Source organism: Ambystoma mexicanum, chromosome 10 (genome assembly GCF_040938575.1).
Source record: "Ambystoma mexicanum isolate Mex_15411 chromosome 10, UKY_AmexF1_1, whole genome shotgun sequence".
Taxonomy (NCBI): Eukaryota; Metazoa; Chordata; class Amphibia; order Caudata; family Ambystomatidae; genus Ambystoma; species Ambystoma mexicanum.
This window is the reverse complement of record NC_090932.1, coordinates 1,515,842,139-1,515,861,448: the sequence shown is the minus strand read 5'-3', so window position 1 is coordinate 1,515,861,448 and position 19,310 is coordinate 1,515,842,139. Positions and strand designations below refer to the sequence as shown.

The 19,310-nt window shown below is 48.9% G+C and overlaps 1 protein-coding gene across 1 annotated transcript in view; it reads right to left on the bottom strand.

The window, feature by feature from the left end:
* Window positions 1-19,310, bottom strand: part of DNAH10 (dynein axonemal heavy chain 10) — a 2,725,177-nt gene that overhangs the window by 803,272 nt on the left and 1,902,595 nt on the right. Inside the window, exon 52 of the mRNA XM_069619694.1 lies at window positions 10,033-10,204. Coding sequence (XP_069475795.1) covers window positions 10,033-10,204 — 172 coding nt within the window. The remainder of the gene's footprint in view (window positions 1-10,032; window positions 10,205-19,310) is intronic.

Sequence of the window (19,310 nt, the reverse complement as noted above, 5' to 3'; positions counted from 1 at the left end):
TGATAGAGGGCAACCACGTACCATTTTAGGCCCCATTCAAGTAACCCAGAATAGCGCATTTTGTACCATCACCGGTTTGTCCAAACGTGCACATGTTAAACGGGAAAGACCGGATTTGCACTTGCTTCCTGTCAAGCAAAGAGTGACTAACAAGATTCTCAATCTGACACAAGTGTATTCTCTGCACAGTACCTAAGTATCTCTCTGCTCGACTTAAGCAATATACTCCATCGCACACCTTAAGATCCAGGAACCAACTTAGACTTGTACAGCCACGTTTCAGACTGGCCACAGCAGGTGGACTTAGTTTTGATGTGCGTGGGCCAACTTCCTGGAATTCTCTACCACTGACTATTGGAACCTTCACCATGACGGCTGATTTTAAAAAAAGGACTGAAGACAATGCTTTTTAATCACCCTCCTGATTAAAACCCTTGCTTCTTTGCCTGAATTTACTGATCCATCCGATCCTGATTTTCTACCTGTGTCTTTCTCTTCACCTGTTTTTTCTTGTATTGTTTCTTGTGCGCCCTGAGGCCTGCAGGCATGTTGCCTCTATATAAGAATTCTAATAAATAATTGCTACAAAATGCCTCAAAGTGCTTCTAATAAGATACTGGGCCTCATCACGAGTTGGGTGGTATCCCGGCTGGGATACCGCCCAACTTTATTTACACTAGCGTCCACCCGTGTGGCGGTGTTACTGCCGGATCGCAGGTTGGGCGCTAGCCTTTGCTCCCAATTCCCCGTTGGGTCCATTGGAACCAATGGGGAAGTTTTGGTTAAATTACGGCTCAGTAATACTGCCAGCTGTAATTGCTCCAAAAATTGGCATTTTACTGGCGTGTTTACCCCCAGCTCTGAACTGGGGATAAACACGCCAGATACAAGTTTGGGTGGACACTTAACGAAGTACCCCCGCATTTGAGGACTAGCGCCCAACTCGTGATCAGGCAGACAGTCTAAAGTGTCTACCGTGAAGGCATCATGAAGCAAGACACAGACAACAGACTCAAGATTCAAACAAAATATATTTATTAACTTAAATGTCAGGCTAACTTGCCCTATGTTAAGGTGGGATTTCCCTACCTGAACAAAACGAAGGAAAGTCTGAGTCAAAACATTCAACTTAAATGTCTGTCTGTGTCCAAAACCTATACTTGCCCTCACAACTTAAGCTAAAGCTCGCCTTCCCCAAGTTCAAGAACATTTCCCAAAAGTCTCAGAATTACCTCTCTCCCACTCAAGGTAATACAGATCCACAAAATCCCCAGGGTTCCCTTCCCCAAGTTCCAAACAGCACTGTTTCGAGGACAGATGGTCTCGATACTTTGTTCTCAAGACAAAAAATGTAGATCCTCAAGTCTCAAGGCTCCCTTCCACAAGACTTCAGCTCTGCTAGTTACAGTCACGGTCAGCTTGGCCCTGCTCATTGATTGCGTCATCACTGGCAGTGCCCCATTTTAGTTAATTCCACAATGTCTTTTGGTTCTCATAGTTCAGGGCTCACTGGTCTAGGCACAATTGTCAGACCACATGGTCCACCCATCACAGGTCGCGCAGTCAGGATCCTTCTCTTTTTTGGCCTCTTGGGTGTATGGATATGTATACTACTCTGACTTCTCCTCGGTAGCCTCCTTGCTCTGCCAGAGTATGTCCCACACCTCTTGCCAGTCTTTGGCCTTGCTGCACTATATTTATTTGTAAAGTTCACTTTGTGGTGGTCTTACTCCTCTTCCACCATTTATGGTGCTCTTTCACACATGTGCTTTTTCTTATATGTTTTTGTCTTATGTGCACTATCGCTTTTTGTTATTTGATTTTCCCAAAATGTTTCACTTAATTTTAAATTCAACAAGCTTAATTAAGAGATTTCACTATGCTCGTTATTCACCATGTATTCAATGTGCGTAATTGTAAGGTTTCATTCAGTTCGGTATTTAACAAATGTTCAATATGCTTAATTCCTCTAATTACTTGCCAGTAATCTTCATTACTCCTAGTCCTACTCGTCACAGTACTGACTTCTTGAGGCCCCTGCCTCTGACACAGGACTTTCTTCTATTTCTTTTCTTTTGCATAACTCCTCCCCTTAATCCCCAACCCCCAGTTAAATATAACCAAGCCAGAGCATGGGACCCACCCCCTATCCACCGCAGGGAGGCAGAGGAGGGTCGTCCGTTCTGTGACAAGGAAGAGTAGGATTAGGAGTAATGAAGATTAACCGTAAGTAATCAGAGCATTACCTCCACGTCCACTGTTCCTCTTCCCAGTACTTACTTCATGAGCCATACCTGATCAGTAACGGGGAGAGGTCCCAATGAGAGACAGAAGTGCAGCAACACAAAGCACAACTTTATTGACTCCAATAATCAAATACCAATAGAAAACACCAACCCTGAAAGAACCATTCCGGAATGGGAGACATTCAATTGATAGTGGTTGACAAAAGTGCTCTGATCCGCCCAGGTGGCAGCCCTACAAATCTCCTGTAGATAACCCCCCCCCCACCGAGCATCTGCCCAGGAAGCAGCCAAACCCCTGGTAGAGCAACCCTGAACGCGGTCAGGCACAGGCAGGCCAGAAGCCACATATGCCATGGAGACGATTGTATGAATCCACCAGCTAACGGAAACCACCGATGCCTTCCGCACTGCACCCACCGGGGACAAAAGTAACCAAGAGACTATCAGACTACCGGAAAGGGGCAGTCCGAGCCAAATATTGCAATACCACCTGCCGCACGTCAATGGCATTCCAAGCCACTGTTGGTACAGAGGTGGTCTTTCCCAAGTCCCCCACACTATTCCTGCATGATTGGATCTCGCTTGTACTGAAGGGGGGAAGACGCCTCCACTCCCGCTTACACGTGATCTACCTTTTTACCCTCTTCTTATTAATATAGAATCATGTAACCAAAGTCACAGACTCCATTTTGTGGTACACCCAACGCCATCTTTGTACAAGGCCTGAAAATGATCTCTAAAAGCCTGTCTCTCTTTCTGCACAGCGCCTCACACCACCAGTCCAGACCCCAACCATCTCCTGTCCGCTCCGCACAACTTCTGTTCTCACGGAAGTCCAGCTATTCATTGTTGCAAGCATTAGTATCATCCCCGGACAAATGATCTCACCGCGCTGTGTGAGACCAGAGTAGGCCCCCACCCTTGGGAATATCCATCTCCACTAACCTGCCTGTGCTCTCTCGCCCCCGCCCCACCAAGCCATAATACACTGGACCCAGCCCCCTCCACTCTTTTGATGCAGATGCACATGTAACCTTTCCAGTGACCAAGTGAAGAACACCCACCCTAGCCCTAAATTACAGAAACCAATATATTCTCCCTAAAACAAACATATGTCTGACAGCATCATGAGGCATAAGGTAGATCAAGGACCTCCAAACTGGGCACCTGGGTCGGGGTACTGGGAACACAGATGCCAAGGTGCAGGGGGTACAATGTACATATATCACTGGTAAGTGAACTTTAAATGTACCCCTATTTGAGTCAACGTTTATGATAGTAATTGGTCTCATGCCTCCAAAGCCTGTTGTTCTAGCTTAGATAGTGAGGGAAGAAGTATCTCTCTCCTGGCATGACCTTCACCCTGCGGAGATGAGCTCAGCTGACCCACGTGCTGAGGGAGCGACACCCAAGCAACCTCCAATCCAACGTAGCCAGCCCCTGTACATCTGTAATGTAGTATAACTTACCAATTGTACTGCAGAATTATGTACCTATAGCTAGGTGTCATCAGTGACGCACTTGTGCATTATAATGTGCTGCCCTTGTAATGTTTTTCAGAGCACTCTCCAGGCAGCAGAGTGTGCGTGTACAATTTATCTCATATAAACTACTTGCAATCTATCTCCTGGTCTCATTACCTACTGGGGTGCGTCCATTAGTTGGTCTTTTTGGATATTGTGTCTGGGAATGGGCACCTTCACCACCTCATCAGGCGAGATCGCCAGGCCCTTGTCAAAACCCTCCTGGAGAAACTGGAGAATAGCCAGCAGACCAGATCGGAGGGGGAGGTCCCAGACCACCCACACCAAGCCCGAAAATGGCACCCGTGCCTGTCATAAGCCTTCAGAGTAGAAGGCCTTTGACCATTAAGGATAGACTCGACCACAGGGGCCGAAAAACCTTGGGAGACTAACCGAGACCATGCAATAGCCCAATTGCCCATCGAATCTGAATGACCCTGATCCCCAGCCCTGCCTGCAAGGGACAAGGCCACCCCGGAATCAACCAAGGCTCCTGAGACTGAAGTTCCATTAGGGAGGGAAACCAGCTCCTAAGAGGCCAGAACGGAGCAACCAACAGCACTGTTGCCATACTTTCCCTGATGCGCTGAATCACCCGGGGAAGAAGGGGGAGAGGAAGGAATGCATAAAGAAGACCCCAAGGCGACTCCACAGTCAGGGCATCCACCCCACTAAGCCCCTTTGGCCGGAAACTGGGAGCAGAAGAGAGGAACATTCGCAGAGGCCGGAGAGGCAAAGAAATCTAGAACCGGGTGACCAAACCTGATGAAGATCTCCGCAAACACTCTGTCTGACAAAATCAGTTCCGACGAGGGGAATTGGCGGCTGAGCCGATCCGCCTGAGTATTTATTGTCTACTCCCCTGACATGAGTGGCCACCAGGGATAACAGGTGTGACTCCTCCTAGGAACCTATCCAAGGCTCCTGAGCATTCAAGGAGCACCCGGAACTCCCTGTCGGTTGACATCGACAGAAGCAGTGGTATTGTCTGTCCGGACCATCACTGCCTGGCCTTTCAGAAATATCCCGAAGGACAACAGGGCCTGGAGAATGGCACATAACTCCTTCCAATTGGACAAGCGATGAACCTCCTCCAGAGCCCACAACCCCCGGGCCGAGAGGACGCCCAACGAGGCACCCCAACCCCTTCCGCTGGCATCTGTAGTAAGAGTGGTCACAGAGGGTTGGAACAGGGCCACTCCGGCCCAGAGATTTTGGAATCTGCAACCACCATCGTAAATTGACCCTCAGAGCATGCAACACCGGGATCAGGGCCTCGTAAACCCGAGAAGCTGGGAGCCAGTGGGTCAACAAATAAGAGACCAGAGGACGCGAATGACGACGAGCCCAAGGGACCAGAAAAACACAAGAGGCCATGTGACGCTGAAGCATGAGCAATAGGCGAGCCGAGACATTCCGCCGCCTGAGAACCCTGTCAAGGACAGACAGCAGCCGCTGGAACCTTTCCCGTGACAGAAAAAAAAACCCATTCTGGTGCAAATCTGAGCCCCAATGAACACCAGATCATGAGAGGGCCCCAGGTGAGACTTCTGCCAGTTCACCAGAAACCCCCAGTCCCGTAATGCCTGGCAAACCAGCTGAAGATGTACCCGGACCATCTGCCGGAGGGCTGCTTTGACTAAACAGTCAACCAGGTAGGGAAAAATCTGAATGCCCCTAGGTGGAAGCCAACCTCAGCCGAAAAGGGAGCACTCGGAACTGAGTCCTCAGAGCAAATCGGAAGAACTTCATCTGGCAGAAGCGGAGAGACACGTGGTAATATGAATCTTGGAGATCCAGGGAGCCCAGCCAGTCCCCCCTGCACAACATCGGGAGAATGTTCTGCAAAGTCTCCATCTTAAACCATTCCTTTGGGACAAAGCAGTTCAGAGCCTTGAGGTCCAAAATGAGTCGAAATGTTCCTGAAGGTTTGGAGACCAGAAACACCCTTGCGTAAAATCCCAGACCCAGCTGTGGAAAAAGACCCGGCATGATAGCCGCCTTCTGCAACAATTCAACCAGAGCCGTTGACATAGCCAGTCTCTTGGGTAGAGTGTGGGGAACAGTAGTCCGAACGAGGCAGCCTTGGACAGGGGTAGACTGGAAACTCACATGATGACCCTCTGGGACAGTGTCCAGAGCCCAAGAATCCGTGCACCACTGGTCTCACATGGAAAAAAACAGCCAGAGACGTCCGCCCACTGGCCTGCTCAAACCGTCAGGACTTCTGAGCCGGTCCTGGAGGAGAGGAATGTGGAGGACTACGGACCCCTGTCGGGCTCTGAAAGGAGTGGGAGGAGGAGCTAGCGAACGACTGTCCGGCCTTTACACCCGCAGCAGAAGAAGACTTCTTGAATGTCGAGGAAGACTTCCGTCGTAATTTATCAGTGTGTTTGTCAGCACAAATACTTTATGTACTCTTTATCTTCAAGTAAATCAACAAATAGTTTGGAACAGTCAAAAGGAGGCTTAAGTGCGAACCCTCCGTTTTCCAATCTCGCAGATGAACATGCCTCTGGGTCGACACACCTACACCCATAGCCATGGCCGAGCCATGCACCCCAACAAACACCAGATCAGACAAGAGTTCAAACTGACACTGCATGTCTGCCAGTAGAGGGGCACAGTCAGAGCCCCCTTCCACGGCCTTCCGCAACTCCTTGTAACCACCCAGAACTGTCTGCAGTCTAGGAGCCATAGACATTCGCCTTGAGGACCAGATGTGCACCAGCATGAACCTTCTTGAGGCTGAAATTCACCCTTCGGTCCACCGAGTCTCGGACAGCCGTCTTTTCAGCTAACATAGGAGCGACCTACCAGGCTAGCAAGGATATCATCAACTTCAACAGCGTCCAGGAGCAACTTCTCAATCAACTTTAATGGGTAGAGTTTGGCCATAAAGTGGGGCATGGCAATCTGCTCTGGATCATGCCACTTACAAAGGATTTTAGTATGGATGTCAAAGACCAACGGCAACCCAATCCTCAGGTTATGCTTATACTGTCTAATCGTGAGGTCAGTCCCATCTTCCTGCACCAAGGGCTCCGAAAAACCTGCATACAGCGCCAAACTTCAGTAAGTACTTCCTCCACCGCTTTCCTGAACAGATATTTCCCTTCCGCATCAGCTGACAAGGAACGGGAAGTGGCTGAGGAGGCCTCCGTCCCAGAAGAGGAGGATGATGAAGATGACAAACGCCGGCACTTGTGCACATGACTTTGAAGGAGCAACATTTTAATGTCTTTTCTGGTCAAGGAAAAATGTCTCGACTTCTTCCCCTTTCTTTAGCGATACCCAGAGGAAGTGGAAGACGAGGAAGAGGAACGCGTGTTAGGCAGAAACCTGTGCAGTTCCCTTAGGGACCACTGCAAAAGATTTAGGACTACAGGTGGTTGGCAGTAAACCCAATTGGTAGCAGTCTGTACCATCCAGATTTACCTTGTAGCTGTGGCTGAGCAGTCAGACTTCTCTCAAGATGAGTTAGGCAGTATATAGAGTATACACAATAGGTACAGAGATACAGTAGCACAAGCAAACACTGACCAGAGCTTTGGTGTAAAAGTATCTAGCACAAAAAGAGGTAAGTAATTTCAACACACAGTTACTATTATATATATACAACCCTGATTACTTATTAGACAAGTCTTAATGAGAAACACCACTTATTTTCAGAGAGAGGTGAGCGCTTAACATAAGATGGCACTCTAATAAGTTATAGAAAAAGGGAGGGAAAAGGCAAAGTTATAAAAGCACACAAATTTCAATACTTTTCAAAGAACCACAGGTTAGGCAAAGTCTACTGGAGAGCAAGGAAGTTCAAATGCCAGGCCCACTCTTAGAGAGAGCAAGCGAAATGTGTCCAGGATCACACAGTGGGGTTATGCCCAAAGAGTCTTTGTAGATAGTTCATAAAAGATTGAGATCAAGTCAGGAAAAGTTAGTTAACAGGCCCCAGGCTAAGCCAGGTTAGAAAGTCGAGGATTTACTGTCACCCCGAACGATCTGTCGCAAGGGAAGCCAGGCGGGACACAGTACCTGAAATGGGAAGAATGCTCCAGCGGGGGCAGTTGTTCCTGGCAGCGGGTTCAAGTCGGTGTTTCGACCAGAGGAAGAGGAGATCTCGACGTGGAGGAAAGATGAAGGTCGCTGCACTGCCAGGGAAGAAACCAGCCGCAGAGTTCTCTGGTTACAAGGTACTACCCTTTTCTTCGCAGTAGTGGTAAACCGTTGTATTCCGGTTGCCGGGGTGCTTGGCACGGGCAAGGCGGCCATGAGATGGTCCAGGAAGGCGAAAAGACAGGCAAACTGGTTATCCCCACCAGTCAAAGGAAGAAGACTCTCCGGACTGGAGATCTCCTCTGTCGTCGGGAAAAGTGGTGAAACGGTTCAGCAGGGCTCCACCGGTGGTGTCGTCGTTGCAGGTCGGCTCGGCTTCTCCCTCCTCGGATTCTTTAGGTCCTGTGGCGACTTCTAAAGTTCCAGTCCCCAAAGCCCTGCTTTTATGCAGAAAACCCCCATGCATTCAGCCTAGCTGTCACTCAAACATGCTAAGTGGTGAGTCGGGCGGCTCACCACTTGGGCCAATCACACAAGAGTGCGACTTGAGTTGCCAAGGCAACTCAGTCCAGGGTGCCTAAACCCCATCCCTCACCCCCTGTGGTACTCAGACAGAGTGGCACCACTTTTGGAGGCTTCTGTGGATAAGCCCGCCAAAAAGTGGAACAAAGGGCTCGACTTGGGTTGGAGTCACAGAAGCGAACACAGGTCCCACCATGGCTGCCTCATCCGAAACCGGGTCCCCTTCTGGTCTCCTTCCCACAAGCCTCTACTGCATATTTTGGCTCCCTTTATACACCTGCAACTCTTTCATAGGCTGCAGGTGTAAACTTCCAATTGGATTTTCCTAACTATGATTAAGAGGACATGCCTGACATTCACTGCAATTTGCAGGCATCTTCCTCGTCCCAGTAGTAAAGTGGTGACCTGGCATAGTGTGCATTACTCTCAGTCTCCTCTTCCTTGTCTCATTACTGTTAAACGTCACATGTGGGGAAATGAGGTGAGCTGGTTTAAAAAAGCCCATAAATGTCAGGGGGGGGCTAGGTTGGTCGTCAATAGGGAAAGGGGGATACCATGTCTCACCGGAGGGCACCATTCTCTTTCTCACTTTGCTGCTGCCTCTTCAAGACTTATCATTTCTCCTGACATTAGTCTGACCCAAGGACATGGGGTAACAACAACCTATAAAGGTTTCTGGGACTATGGGTTTATTCTGGAATGGAAGGGGGAAATATTGCGTGACTCTCAGGGTCGTCCAATCGCCAAGGCCCTCCAGCTGGGTGATCCTCCCTCGTTTCTCCACCCCCAGGGTCGGGATCCAAGAGCGATGGCCTTTCCCTGGCCACCTGAGAAGAGAATCCAGGGGGAGTAACTGTGAGGTATGCCTCAGGTTTCTCAAACTACTGCTGCTGTATGCTTTTTTGAAGGTTTTCATTTTGGTTGACTGAATTTGGTCGAGGCTACCAGATACACACAGAGACACACACGTACTGATGTGTGCATGGGGTAGGGGGATAAAGGGATAAATGGGTAGCAGCAGGGAGGGGAGTGTTGGGCTAGGAGGAAGGGCATGCGGGACCCCCGTAACAGAAAAAACAACCAAAAAGAGGTCAACCAAAATGAGTCAACCTAAATGAAGACTTTCAAAAGGAAGTCAATATAATAATGCGGAACCCACTGAGGCTATGGCATAGGTTAAATAAAAAGCATGGTCATGCCTTCTAAATTCATTGTTTCTTGAAAATCTGAAATATGGGGCCATAGCCATTCACAATCCTCTGCTGTGAATCTGTCTATCATCGCATTTCATATCAGAGTGAGGACACAGAGCACCATTTGACATTCGGAATATCATGAGAAGCTGTACACTTTAACAACGCAGTCTCTATGCTTCCCTACCATTACAAAGTCAGCCATCCAGGGCTCTTCCTACCTTTTACTGCCCATGCCGCACTATCATAGCCCCCCACCCCCTCATTACCTATGGTTGGCACTAGATGAGAGTTGGCAATCAGGCATCTTACACTCAGAATCAATCAAATGCTGGTATGTGGCTCTGTATAAGAAACACATGACCTAACCATATTATTGTCTGTAATCTATAGTCATCTGGGCATAATAGGGACCCTGTGTTTTCATATTCTCATGCTAATGAAGAACACATTATTCTTGAACAGTGTCCCAAAGCATTGCATCATGGTCACCTGAGGTTAGCATGTTATTGATCAGCTCCAAGAATCCCTCTTCAGCCACATGTGCATCCGTAAAAAGAAATATCATCTTCTTGTTCTCAATGCCAAGCTTCAGATACAATGTCTTCAAGTCTTCACGTAAACTATTCTCTCCGTAGCCTCGACTCAGAACAATTTCAAAGACCTGGTTTATACAGGATAAAACATGTCCTCATTAAAATAATACTTTAATGGTGAGCATTCACAGCTAATCAACCTTACTACAGGGAAGTAAGCAAAAGTACAAGAAGGATACATTAAGGTAGAAGGCAGTTATTCATTAAGAATTATTAGCACATGGATGTCATTATTGACCTACCAGGATGCTCGGAATGCAGTCAATTAATACTGGTATTGACTGCATTTGAAACAGTCTAACGTCACAGGCAAACAAGGACACATCAGTAATCATTTTCCTGCATTAAATAAACAGAAATGCAAATTCCCAGCAAGCTTTCTTTCAATGAACCACTCCCCCCTATGGGAAAATCGTTTTTTACTGGACGTTATATGTAACAGGAAACATCCAATCAAAAGTGCTAAGGTAAACCAAACCATGGAACAATGATTTTACTTTTGTAGAGCGAAGCCATTCACTTTTGCTTTACCCCTAAAGCATACTAAAATGATTGCAATTCAATCAAGTTAACAATTAAAATGATTATCTTATAAACACCACTGTTATATTGAAATATTACAGAATTAAACCACATTTAATGTTCCATCACGTTTTGCCCATTTACTTTACCCACTGTCATACTACAAATGTTTACGTCAGCCCCACAATTCCAAAACCTATATTGTTATTACTGTTATGAGCTAATAGCCTTATAGACCTCGAGAGGGGTCATCTACATCTGAATTAATGACCCTTCCCAATGTATGGCCTTAGCCCCTCCCTCGGTATATAAGGCTATACAATAGCTTCATGATGCGAACACTGTGCTAGAGATATATTTACCACTGGAAAGTGCCAATAAAAGAGATGCTGATGCATGACGGAAGAGTAAATGCAGCAGAAAGGCAAGAAAAAATGCATCTTGTACTGTTCAGTTACTTTGTCCATAAAAGACAGGCCACAAAAATCCTCTTCACTGTTGTATTATGGTGAACGTTTTCCGATTAAGCATGAAGTTTCAAAGCTAAAGAATCATTTTTTAGAATGATACCTACATAAAAATAAGGAAATTAATGCCAACTGCAGTGGTGGGAGCGACACCAATTAGGAGTGCCTACTTTCACCCCCACAGTGGCAACTTGCAGGGTCATAGGGCCTAAAAGATCCACAATGGTACTATGTGCCACGAAATAGACCCTATATAAGACAGACTTCCCAACATTTAAAGGGATGCAGAGAATTTTTTTGGGGGGTATCTATACTTAGTTTTGGCGTTGGAGAAAGAAAATAAAGAGCGATATTCGCCACGTCCATGAATAAAAAAAAGCATATTAGACCAACCAAGAAAAGAGCCCAGCCAGTGGGGGTCATTACGAATGAGGTGGTACATGGTAAAAGTGGCGGTAACTGGAATTACTGCCACTTTCACCAGACCGCTGACTCACGATTCACCAGTAACACCGTTGCCGGTAACATAGTCGGCGGGAAATCCACTGACTGTATTACTAGCAATGTTATTACTGGTGATGGTATTTGCAGCAACGGTACTACCAGCGTAACAGTGTTACCGGCTAATCACAGGTTGGGAAAATGTTGGTAACACCTGTGAGAAACCTGAAGGTGTCTTCCTGTCTAGTCCCTGGGGATATGTCATCCAGGTGGCCAGGACACGGCCATCAATTTTGGATCAATGCGGGGGGGTCATCTGGATGGGTGGTCCTTGGGAGTGGGAGTGGGCCACTGACGGGTGAGACACAGTATCCCCCTTCTTTAAATACCTTTTCCCCATCCTACAATGTAGGATATTCAAAACACTGCCCCCCCTTTTCTGACACAAACACTTTCGCACAACACAAAAGACAACGGACTAGCACCAGAGGCGTTTACCTGACATGTCCCAAAACAAGGGTCAGGCAAAGTCAGGCTATTGACCAGAATTACACACACCTGACAACCCTTTAGCTTCCCCACAGGGATAAAAGGTGGAGCACGAGAGCACCGGATGAGTAAGGCAGACCGCACAACGTGAGAGCTAACTCTGCATGGCAGTTCAAGTGAAGGAGAAAGACGGCGCGAGTCGAGAGGATTCCAAGGGGAGAAGTGACATTGCCCTTATCGACAGAGACCCGTAGAGCCTCAAGAGAAGGAATCGTAAAGCCGTGGATAATAGCCGGCGTGTGTTGCAGCAGATGTCCACGGTACCAGGGCGCCTCCTCCGCTGACAGCCAAGCAGAGGAGAGATGCATGGCCCAATGGTACCGGCCATGACTCCACAGACAAGAAAGCAAAGCAGTTCATCACAGCCGGTGGGTCGAGGGGAGAGACGATAAAGAAACAGAGCTGTGTTGAACGAAAGTGCAAGCGGCTAATTGAACTTTGAATAAACAAAGAACTGATTACTTATAGGAAAAGGGGAAAGCCAGCATAGCAGAATCAAACGCCACGTTGGTGTTCACTTGAAAAATGCGTGACGATTATCCTGCCATTTGAACTACAGTAACCGGAAAACCTTAGGAAAAGCCTGAAGGGGGTCAAAGTGGTCATACAGGGGTCTTGCCAAATCCTCCATACAGTCGAAAGTCTTTAACCGGCAGATGATTGTGAAACTAAGCGGAACTGTTTATGGTATGAAAAGTACACAAACAGTACATTGTAAAGGTTGGAAAGAGTGAACCCGGCGGAGTGATGTTAAAAAGAAGGGACGAAATCTGAAGTCCCATGAAAATTGTGTTGACACCACAAGTCATTGTGAACCCGAAGGAGGGAGGCTGGAAATTGAAAGGTGGTCTGACCCCGAAGGAGGGCGATCCAGGGGTGGAAAGTCACCACCCAAAGTTCGTTAGGAAAGGAACTGTTTAATTGAGTTATCGAGTACAACTGTAAGGGATCTGCACCCTGAAAAGGGGGACCAAGGGGTGAAGCCATCACTCAAAGCCATAAAGACAAGACGTTGTGAGCCCAAAGGGGGGAGGCTGGAAATTGACAAGTTGGTCCGAACCCAAAGGAGGGGGACCCAGGGGTGAAAAGTCACCCAAAGCCATATGTGGAACAGAACTTTTGTGTTTGTTTGTTGAGAGTAGCAGGCACTCAAAGGCAAGAGACTTTTATTTGAAAAGAGAATTAACCATTGAAACACTTGATAGCTGGAATGGAACTGTTGGCTCGTGCTGGGAAAGCTAGAGTGTGTGCTGTGCTCAGGAGACCCACCTTGTTGCTTGCTGAAAACATGGGGCAGGGAGACCCCTGGCAATCACATCCTGACTTATTATTTGTGAACACATCTTTCTTTATTGAAAGCCCTATCCCACACTCTTTCTGTAGTTAGTTGTAAGGATTTGGCAATAGTATTTTTTAGTATAGGCCTTTTTACTTTGACAAGATGCCACGAGGACAGGCTTATTTTTCATTTGATGGTCGACACTTGCTCCCATCTTAGATTTGGGTTAGGCGTTTTTCCACACTACATTTACAGTTTAATAAACTCCCTTGAACTGTGATGACTTGCGTCTGCCTTTACTGTTGCTACCATGAGCTCCGTACACAATGCCTAGATTTGCTGTTAATACTGGCAAAACCACAGTGGAGATACCGCCACATGAAATCAGGAGGTAAATGCAAACAGGTGATGGAAATGAGACCACAGGTGCACCCAATGAACACATGAAGGGAACAAAAGGGCCACACCTTAACCAAACACACATCCCGACACCACCATGCTACCACTGGTCTCAGTGCGCATAGATATGCAGTTGCTCCAGATCAACATTGAGCTGCAGGGGTTGGAGGACCAACACAGGGAGCATGAAGAAGAGGACAGGAGGAGGACGTCGAGGAGGAGGCATCATGCAAGGCCAGTGCCCATACTCCGGGTCAGGGCCTCACCATGGACCCTCACAGACAGACAGCTAATCACCATACTGACTCAACAGGGAGACGATATCCAAGTTGCTGACCCTGATCCAGGAGGATATCAGAAGTAGGATCAACATCAGGACAGCCATAGCACCGCTGGTGAAGCAGTTGTCGGTCCTGCACTTCTTGGAGACGGGCACATTCCAGCACACTGTGGGCACACTGCATGGCATTTCCCAGACCACATTTTCCAATGTCTTCAGTCAGGTGCTGGAAGCACTCCTGCGCCATGTGTTACAGACTTTCACCTTACCCATCACCCCGGCACAGGTGAATGCAACAAAGACATTATTTTGTACCTTGGCACACATGCCAAAAGTCGTTGCAGCCCTGGACTGTACCCATGTGGAGTTGGTGGTACCCCAGCATTGGAGGAGGTCTACCAAAATCGGAAATAGTAACACCACCTCAATGTCCAGGTCACTTGTGATCCAGACCTCACCATCACACACTGATGTGCCCGCTCTCAAGGTTGCACCCATGATGCCATGGTCCTGCGAAACAGCACGCTGCCAGAATACATGTAGTGGATTTTGGGTGAGTCCAAGTTCCATCACACCAACTTTGCAGTACAATTGACAAGCAACTTGCTGATGGGGGTGGGGGGGTACCGCACATGAAGAGTGCATGCCCTGTCAAGGTTCTGTACATGCAGGATCTGCTCGTACAGGCCACACATGACAAACCGCAACCCACAGGACTAGGACATGAGTTATGATGCTGCATGAAATGGGCAATTACAATATTCCAAACTGGCCAGCCACACACTGAACTACAGGAACCACAATGCAACATCCCACATGGCAAGACATCTATGGTTGTTAAACTGGAAGATTGCCCCCCCCCCCCAGGGGTGTTCAAAGTATGTACAGAGGTGCCCCCAGAGTCAGGCAAAAAGGACGCAGATGACAGCAGGCAACATAACAAAGGACAAATGTGACAGGTAATTCAATGTAAAAGGATACAGTAGAAATTAAAGTTACTCACCATAGTGACTAGAGTACTCATAGTCCATAGTCCCCTTTCCTCCATCCTTGTGGGCATCTCCCGGAATGTGGACAGTACCAGAACCTTTGACAGCGAAAACTGCAGATTCCCCTTAAAATTTAGTATAGCGTGCAGGGTGCGGCCTCAGGCGTGGGAACGCCCCGCTGAGGCCCCAATCTCTGGCGCCTCACCTCAGTCCCCTTTGAAAACATCGGACGCTTAGATACATGGCTATGCTTATTACATATTAGCCATTAGCATATTAGCGGGGGAAGGCGGGTGGGACGTATGGAGGAAAGGGGACTATGAACTATGAGTACTCTAGTCACTACGGTGAAAAACTTTAATTACTCATACGTCCCATCCCCTTTCCTCCATCCTTGTGGGTGATTCCACCGAACAAGAACATAGGGTGGAGCCATGATAACCTGCCTCATATCTAGGACGAAGCAAAAAAGGTTCTTCAGAACTGCCTGACAAAACACTGCATTGCGCCTGGAGCTGGTGTCCCGTGAGTAGTGCTTACAGACGGTCGAGGGAGTGGCCCAAGAAGCCGCCTTGCTGATGACATCCCAACAAGCATGTCTCAAACGCGACGGCCGTGGCTTTGGCTCTGACCACATGGGCATGAATACGCTCAGGAACATGTCTTCCCATGGCCGTGCACGCCTCCGTAATGGCCTGAACCATCCAATGGGGGAAGGAAGCCTAAGAGCCAGGGGAGGAGCCCCAAAAAGTCACAAACAATTTCTTGGACTTCCTGAAGGATTTCGTCGAGAGAGATAAAACTTGAGGACCCTCTTGAGGTCCAGTGAAATCAGGGCCTTCTCTGCCTCAGACTGCAGGTTTCGGGAAGAACACCGGTAGGCAGATCTCTTGATTCAGATGAAAGAGAGACCACCTCGGGCAAGAAGTTTGGGTGAGTGTGCACGATGACTTTGTCCTTGTGAAACGTGGTGAAGGGTTTGCACAAGGACAATGCCTGCAGCTCACTAACCCTGCGTGCAGAGGTGAGAGACACCAGTAATACATTCTTTAGTGTCACCAAGCGGACGTCCACAGAGGCCATGGGCTCGAAAGGCTTGCACTGCACAGCTGCAAGAACATTGAGTTCCCAGACCGGGTGCGGCCTATGCACTGGCGGAAAAAGCCTAGACAACCCCTTAAAGTGGGCCTTAACCACAGGGTTGGCTGCAGAAAACACATGTGCAGGGGAATTCTTGTAAGCCCCAATGGCCGCCAGATAAGTACAGCAAGTATCCACCTGGACTCTAGAACGAGCCAGGTGTGGTGAAAACGCCAGTACGTCACCCACGGGACAGGTGACCGGGTCCAGAACATTGTTACGAGCCCAATGGCAGAACCCAGTCCATTTACACTTATACTGGGACCAGGTCGAGGGCATCCAGGCCTGCTGGATGATGTACCAGTTGTGATCCGAAAATATAGCATGTTGAAGCCTCAGCTGGTCAGGAACCAGGCCGCCAGTGCCAATTTGGCCAGGGCTGGATGATCCAACACCCGCCCTGATGTTTCAGGAATCTCCTTGATGAAGATTGGAAGGTAGATGGGACCCTGAGAGCACAACTGCAGCAGATCCGAAAACTAGGGTCTCGAAGGCCAGTGGGGGGCAATCAGGATGCAACCCACCGAGACCCAAAACTTGCAGAGGGTCCTTTGGAGCAGAGGGGTGGGCTGGAAAACAGAACACCTCCGGCTGTGCCAACAGATCTGGAAAGCATCTCCCAGAGACCCCTGACCCTGTTCTGCCCATGAAGCAAACTGGAGGTAATTGGAAATCAGAGAGGGTGCAAACTAATCCAGGTCTGCAACTGCCCAACGCTGGAACAGGGACAACAAGGAGTAGGTGTCCAACTCCCAGTCAGAGGTGTTGAACCCCAAGGAGGCTCAGCTGTTCCGAAATCCTAACTCACTCCGTCAGGACCCATTCCCAGATCGATACCACCTCCATGTAGAGGAGGGGGGAAACGGGTGCCACCCTGCTTGTTCAGGTAAAACATTGTAGTAGGATTGTCGGTCCTGACCAGAACATACCTGTCCCTGATGAGGGGCAAAAACATCTTCGGGGCCAGGCCCACTGCCCTGTGCTTGAGCAGATTGATATTCAGGAGGGCTTTCATCCTGGACTATGCCCCATAAATCACATAGCCCTCCACAGTAGCCCCCCAGCCCGAAAGAGAGGAGTCCGCCATCACCACCAGGGTAGGCTCCGGTCGGTCGAAGGGGGTTCCCACTGAAACATTGCCATCCATCAGCCACCAGCGAAGATCGGGCATTAGGAGCAGTGGTATTGGGATTGTGTCCGACTGAGACCCCGTCTCCTGATCCCAATTGGCTGCCAGGTGGAGTGGGAGGCTCCTCATCTTGAGGCGAGAATGCTGTACAGTGAGCACGCAGGAGGCCATCAGGTTCAGAATAAGCTGGAACCACCATGCCAAGGTGGTCGAGTTGGCCAGAAAGTGTCCCACTGCCTTCCCAAGGGACAGGAGCCTCTTGGGCATAGGGAACACCTGCTGAACCGCAGTGTCCCAACGTACCCATAGGAAGACCACATCCCGAGATGGGCACAACTGTGATTTCCTCTGGTTGAGAGAGAACCCAGCTGATGAAGGATATCTACCAATCTCTGGCAGGAGTGCAACACCCCCCGGGTGAAACCACCCTTACCAACCAGTCATCCAAATAAGGGAACAGATGACGGCCCTCCAAGCAGAGAAGGCCCACTACTGCGTTCATCAACTTCATGAAAATACGAGGGTCTGAGTTCAGGCCGAAGGGCAGCACCTTGCACTGAAAGATTTACGACATAATTGTGAACCGCAGAAACTTCCGATGTGGTTGGTAGGTACATGCAGATACGCATCCTTGAGGTCCAGGGAACACATCCAGACCCCGGCACACAGAAACTCGGCTATGTGCGCAGGAGTAATCATCTTGAAGTGTTCCAGAGGTAAAGACAGATTTAGAAATAAAAGGTCCAGGACAACCCTCAGGCTAGCCTGGTTGTTTTTGGGTACCGTAACAATCCTGGAATAGTACCTGCAGCCCCCATCTGAAAGAGGAACCAGGTCTATCACCTGCATCTCCAAGAGCGAAAGGACCTCCCGTAAAAGAGCCGTGGAACCAAAGATGAGGAGATGATGGTAGAGGCAAAGGAAGAGGAAAACTGAAGCCCATGGAGACTACGGATAGGATCCACAAGTTGCTCAAAAGATGCTTCCAGGTGTCCTGCAAAAGAGCCAAACGGCTTTCCACAGGCGAGCTGTGTTCCCCGGCCTTGAAGTCACTGCTTCTTGGTGTCAGAGGCGGGGGCAGAGGAGGGAGAGTGGAAAAACGTGTGAAAAGTCCTCTGCTGCTTCCTTCTGTTGTCGCTGGGCGATCTGTCAGGCCTCGGTGTTCCGCACTCCCAAAACCCTTTGAAGCCGGCGAAAGCTTGGGGTTTGAACTCGGTCCTGCCCTGGGACTAAGGGAAGGATTTCTGTCCAGGTTTTGTCAGGATAGCCAAGGGCTTGGCAGTTTGAGTGGAGGTTTTCTTCTTTGTCAACTCTTCATCGGTTGACGAATGAAAAAGGTACACACCCTCGAAGGGCAGATCCACAATCTGCTCCTGCACATTAGATGAAAACTTAGTGGCGCGCATCTACGCCGTCCTTCTCATCTGGACACCAAGGCACAGCCCTCTGCCGGCTGTGTCGATATGGGAGACCGAAGACTCCATGAGGTCCTGCACAATGGCATCTGCCAGACCGGCCTTGGAGGATTGCTTGTTTCGAAGGGAGGTCGAGTAGAAATTCCCCGAACTCCCGCCACAGCTTCTAGTTAGCCACAGCCAAGAGGGCGTCTGGGTTCGCTTGCTGCAGCGTCAGTCCTCAGGTGGAATAACACCGCTTTCTCAAAGACTCAGGATTCTCACAGACCCTTTGCACCAGCTGGAGGACATCCTTCTGGAGAGGGATGCCAGACTGGATTGTGGTGCGCTTACCCAAGACCTCTGCTAGCACTCCCGACTCCTGGGGTGCTTCCTCAGGCAGAGGGACCCCCGAGAACTCTGCCAGGCCCTGAAGGTGGTCATTAAAAGCCTTAACAGATGCCATGGGTTCATCGTCGTGGGCATCATCATCCACATCATTGTCATCATCCCACCCCCTTTTTTACAGACTGAGGGGAGTCTGTGCCCTAGAACACAGGTGCCAACGGGGTCCCCTCTAAGACC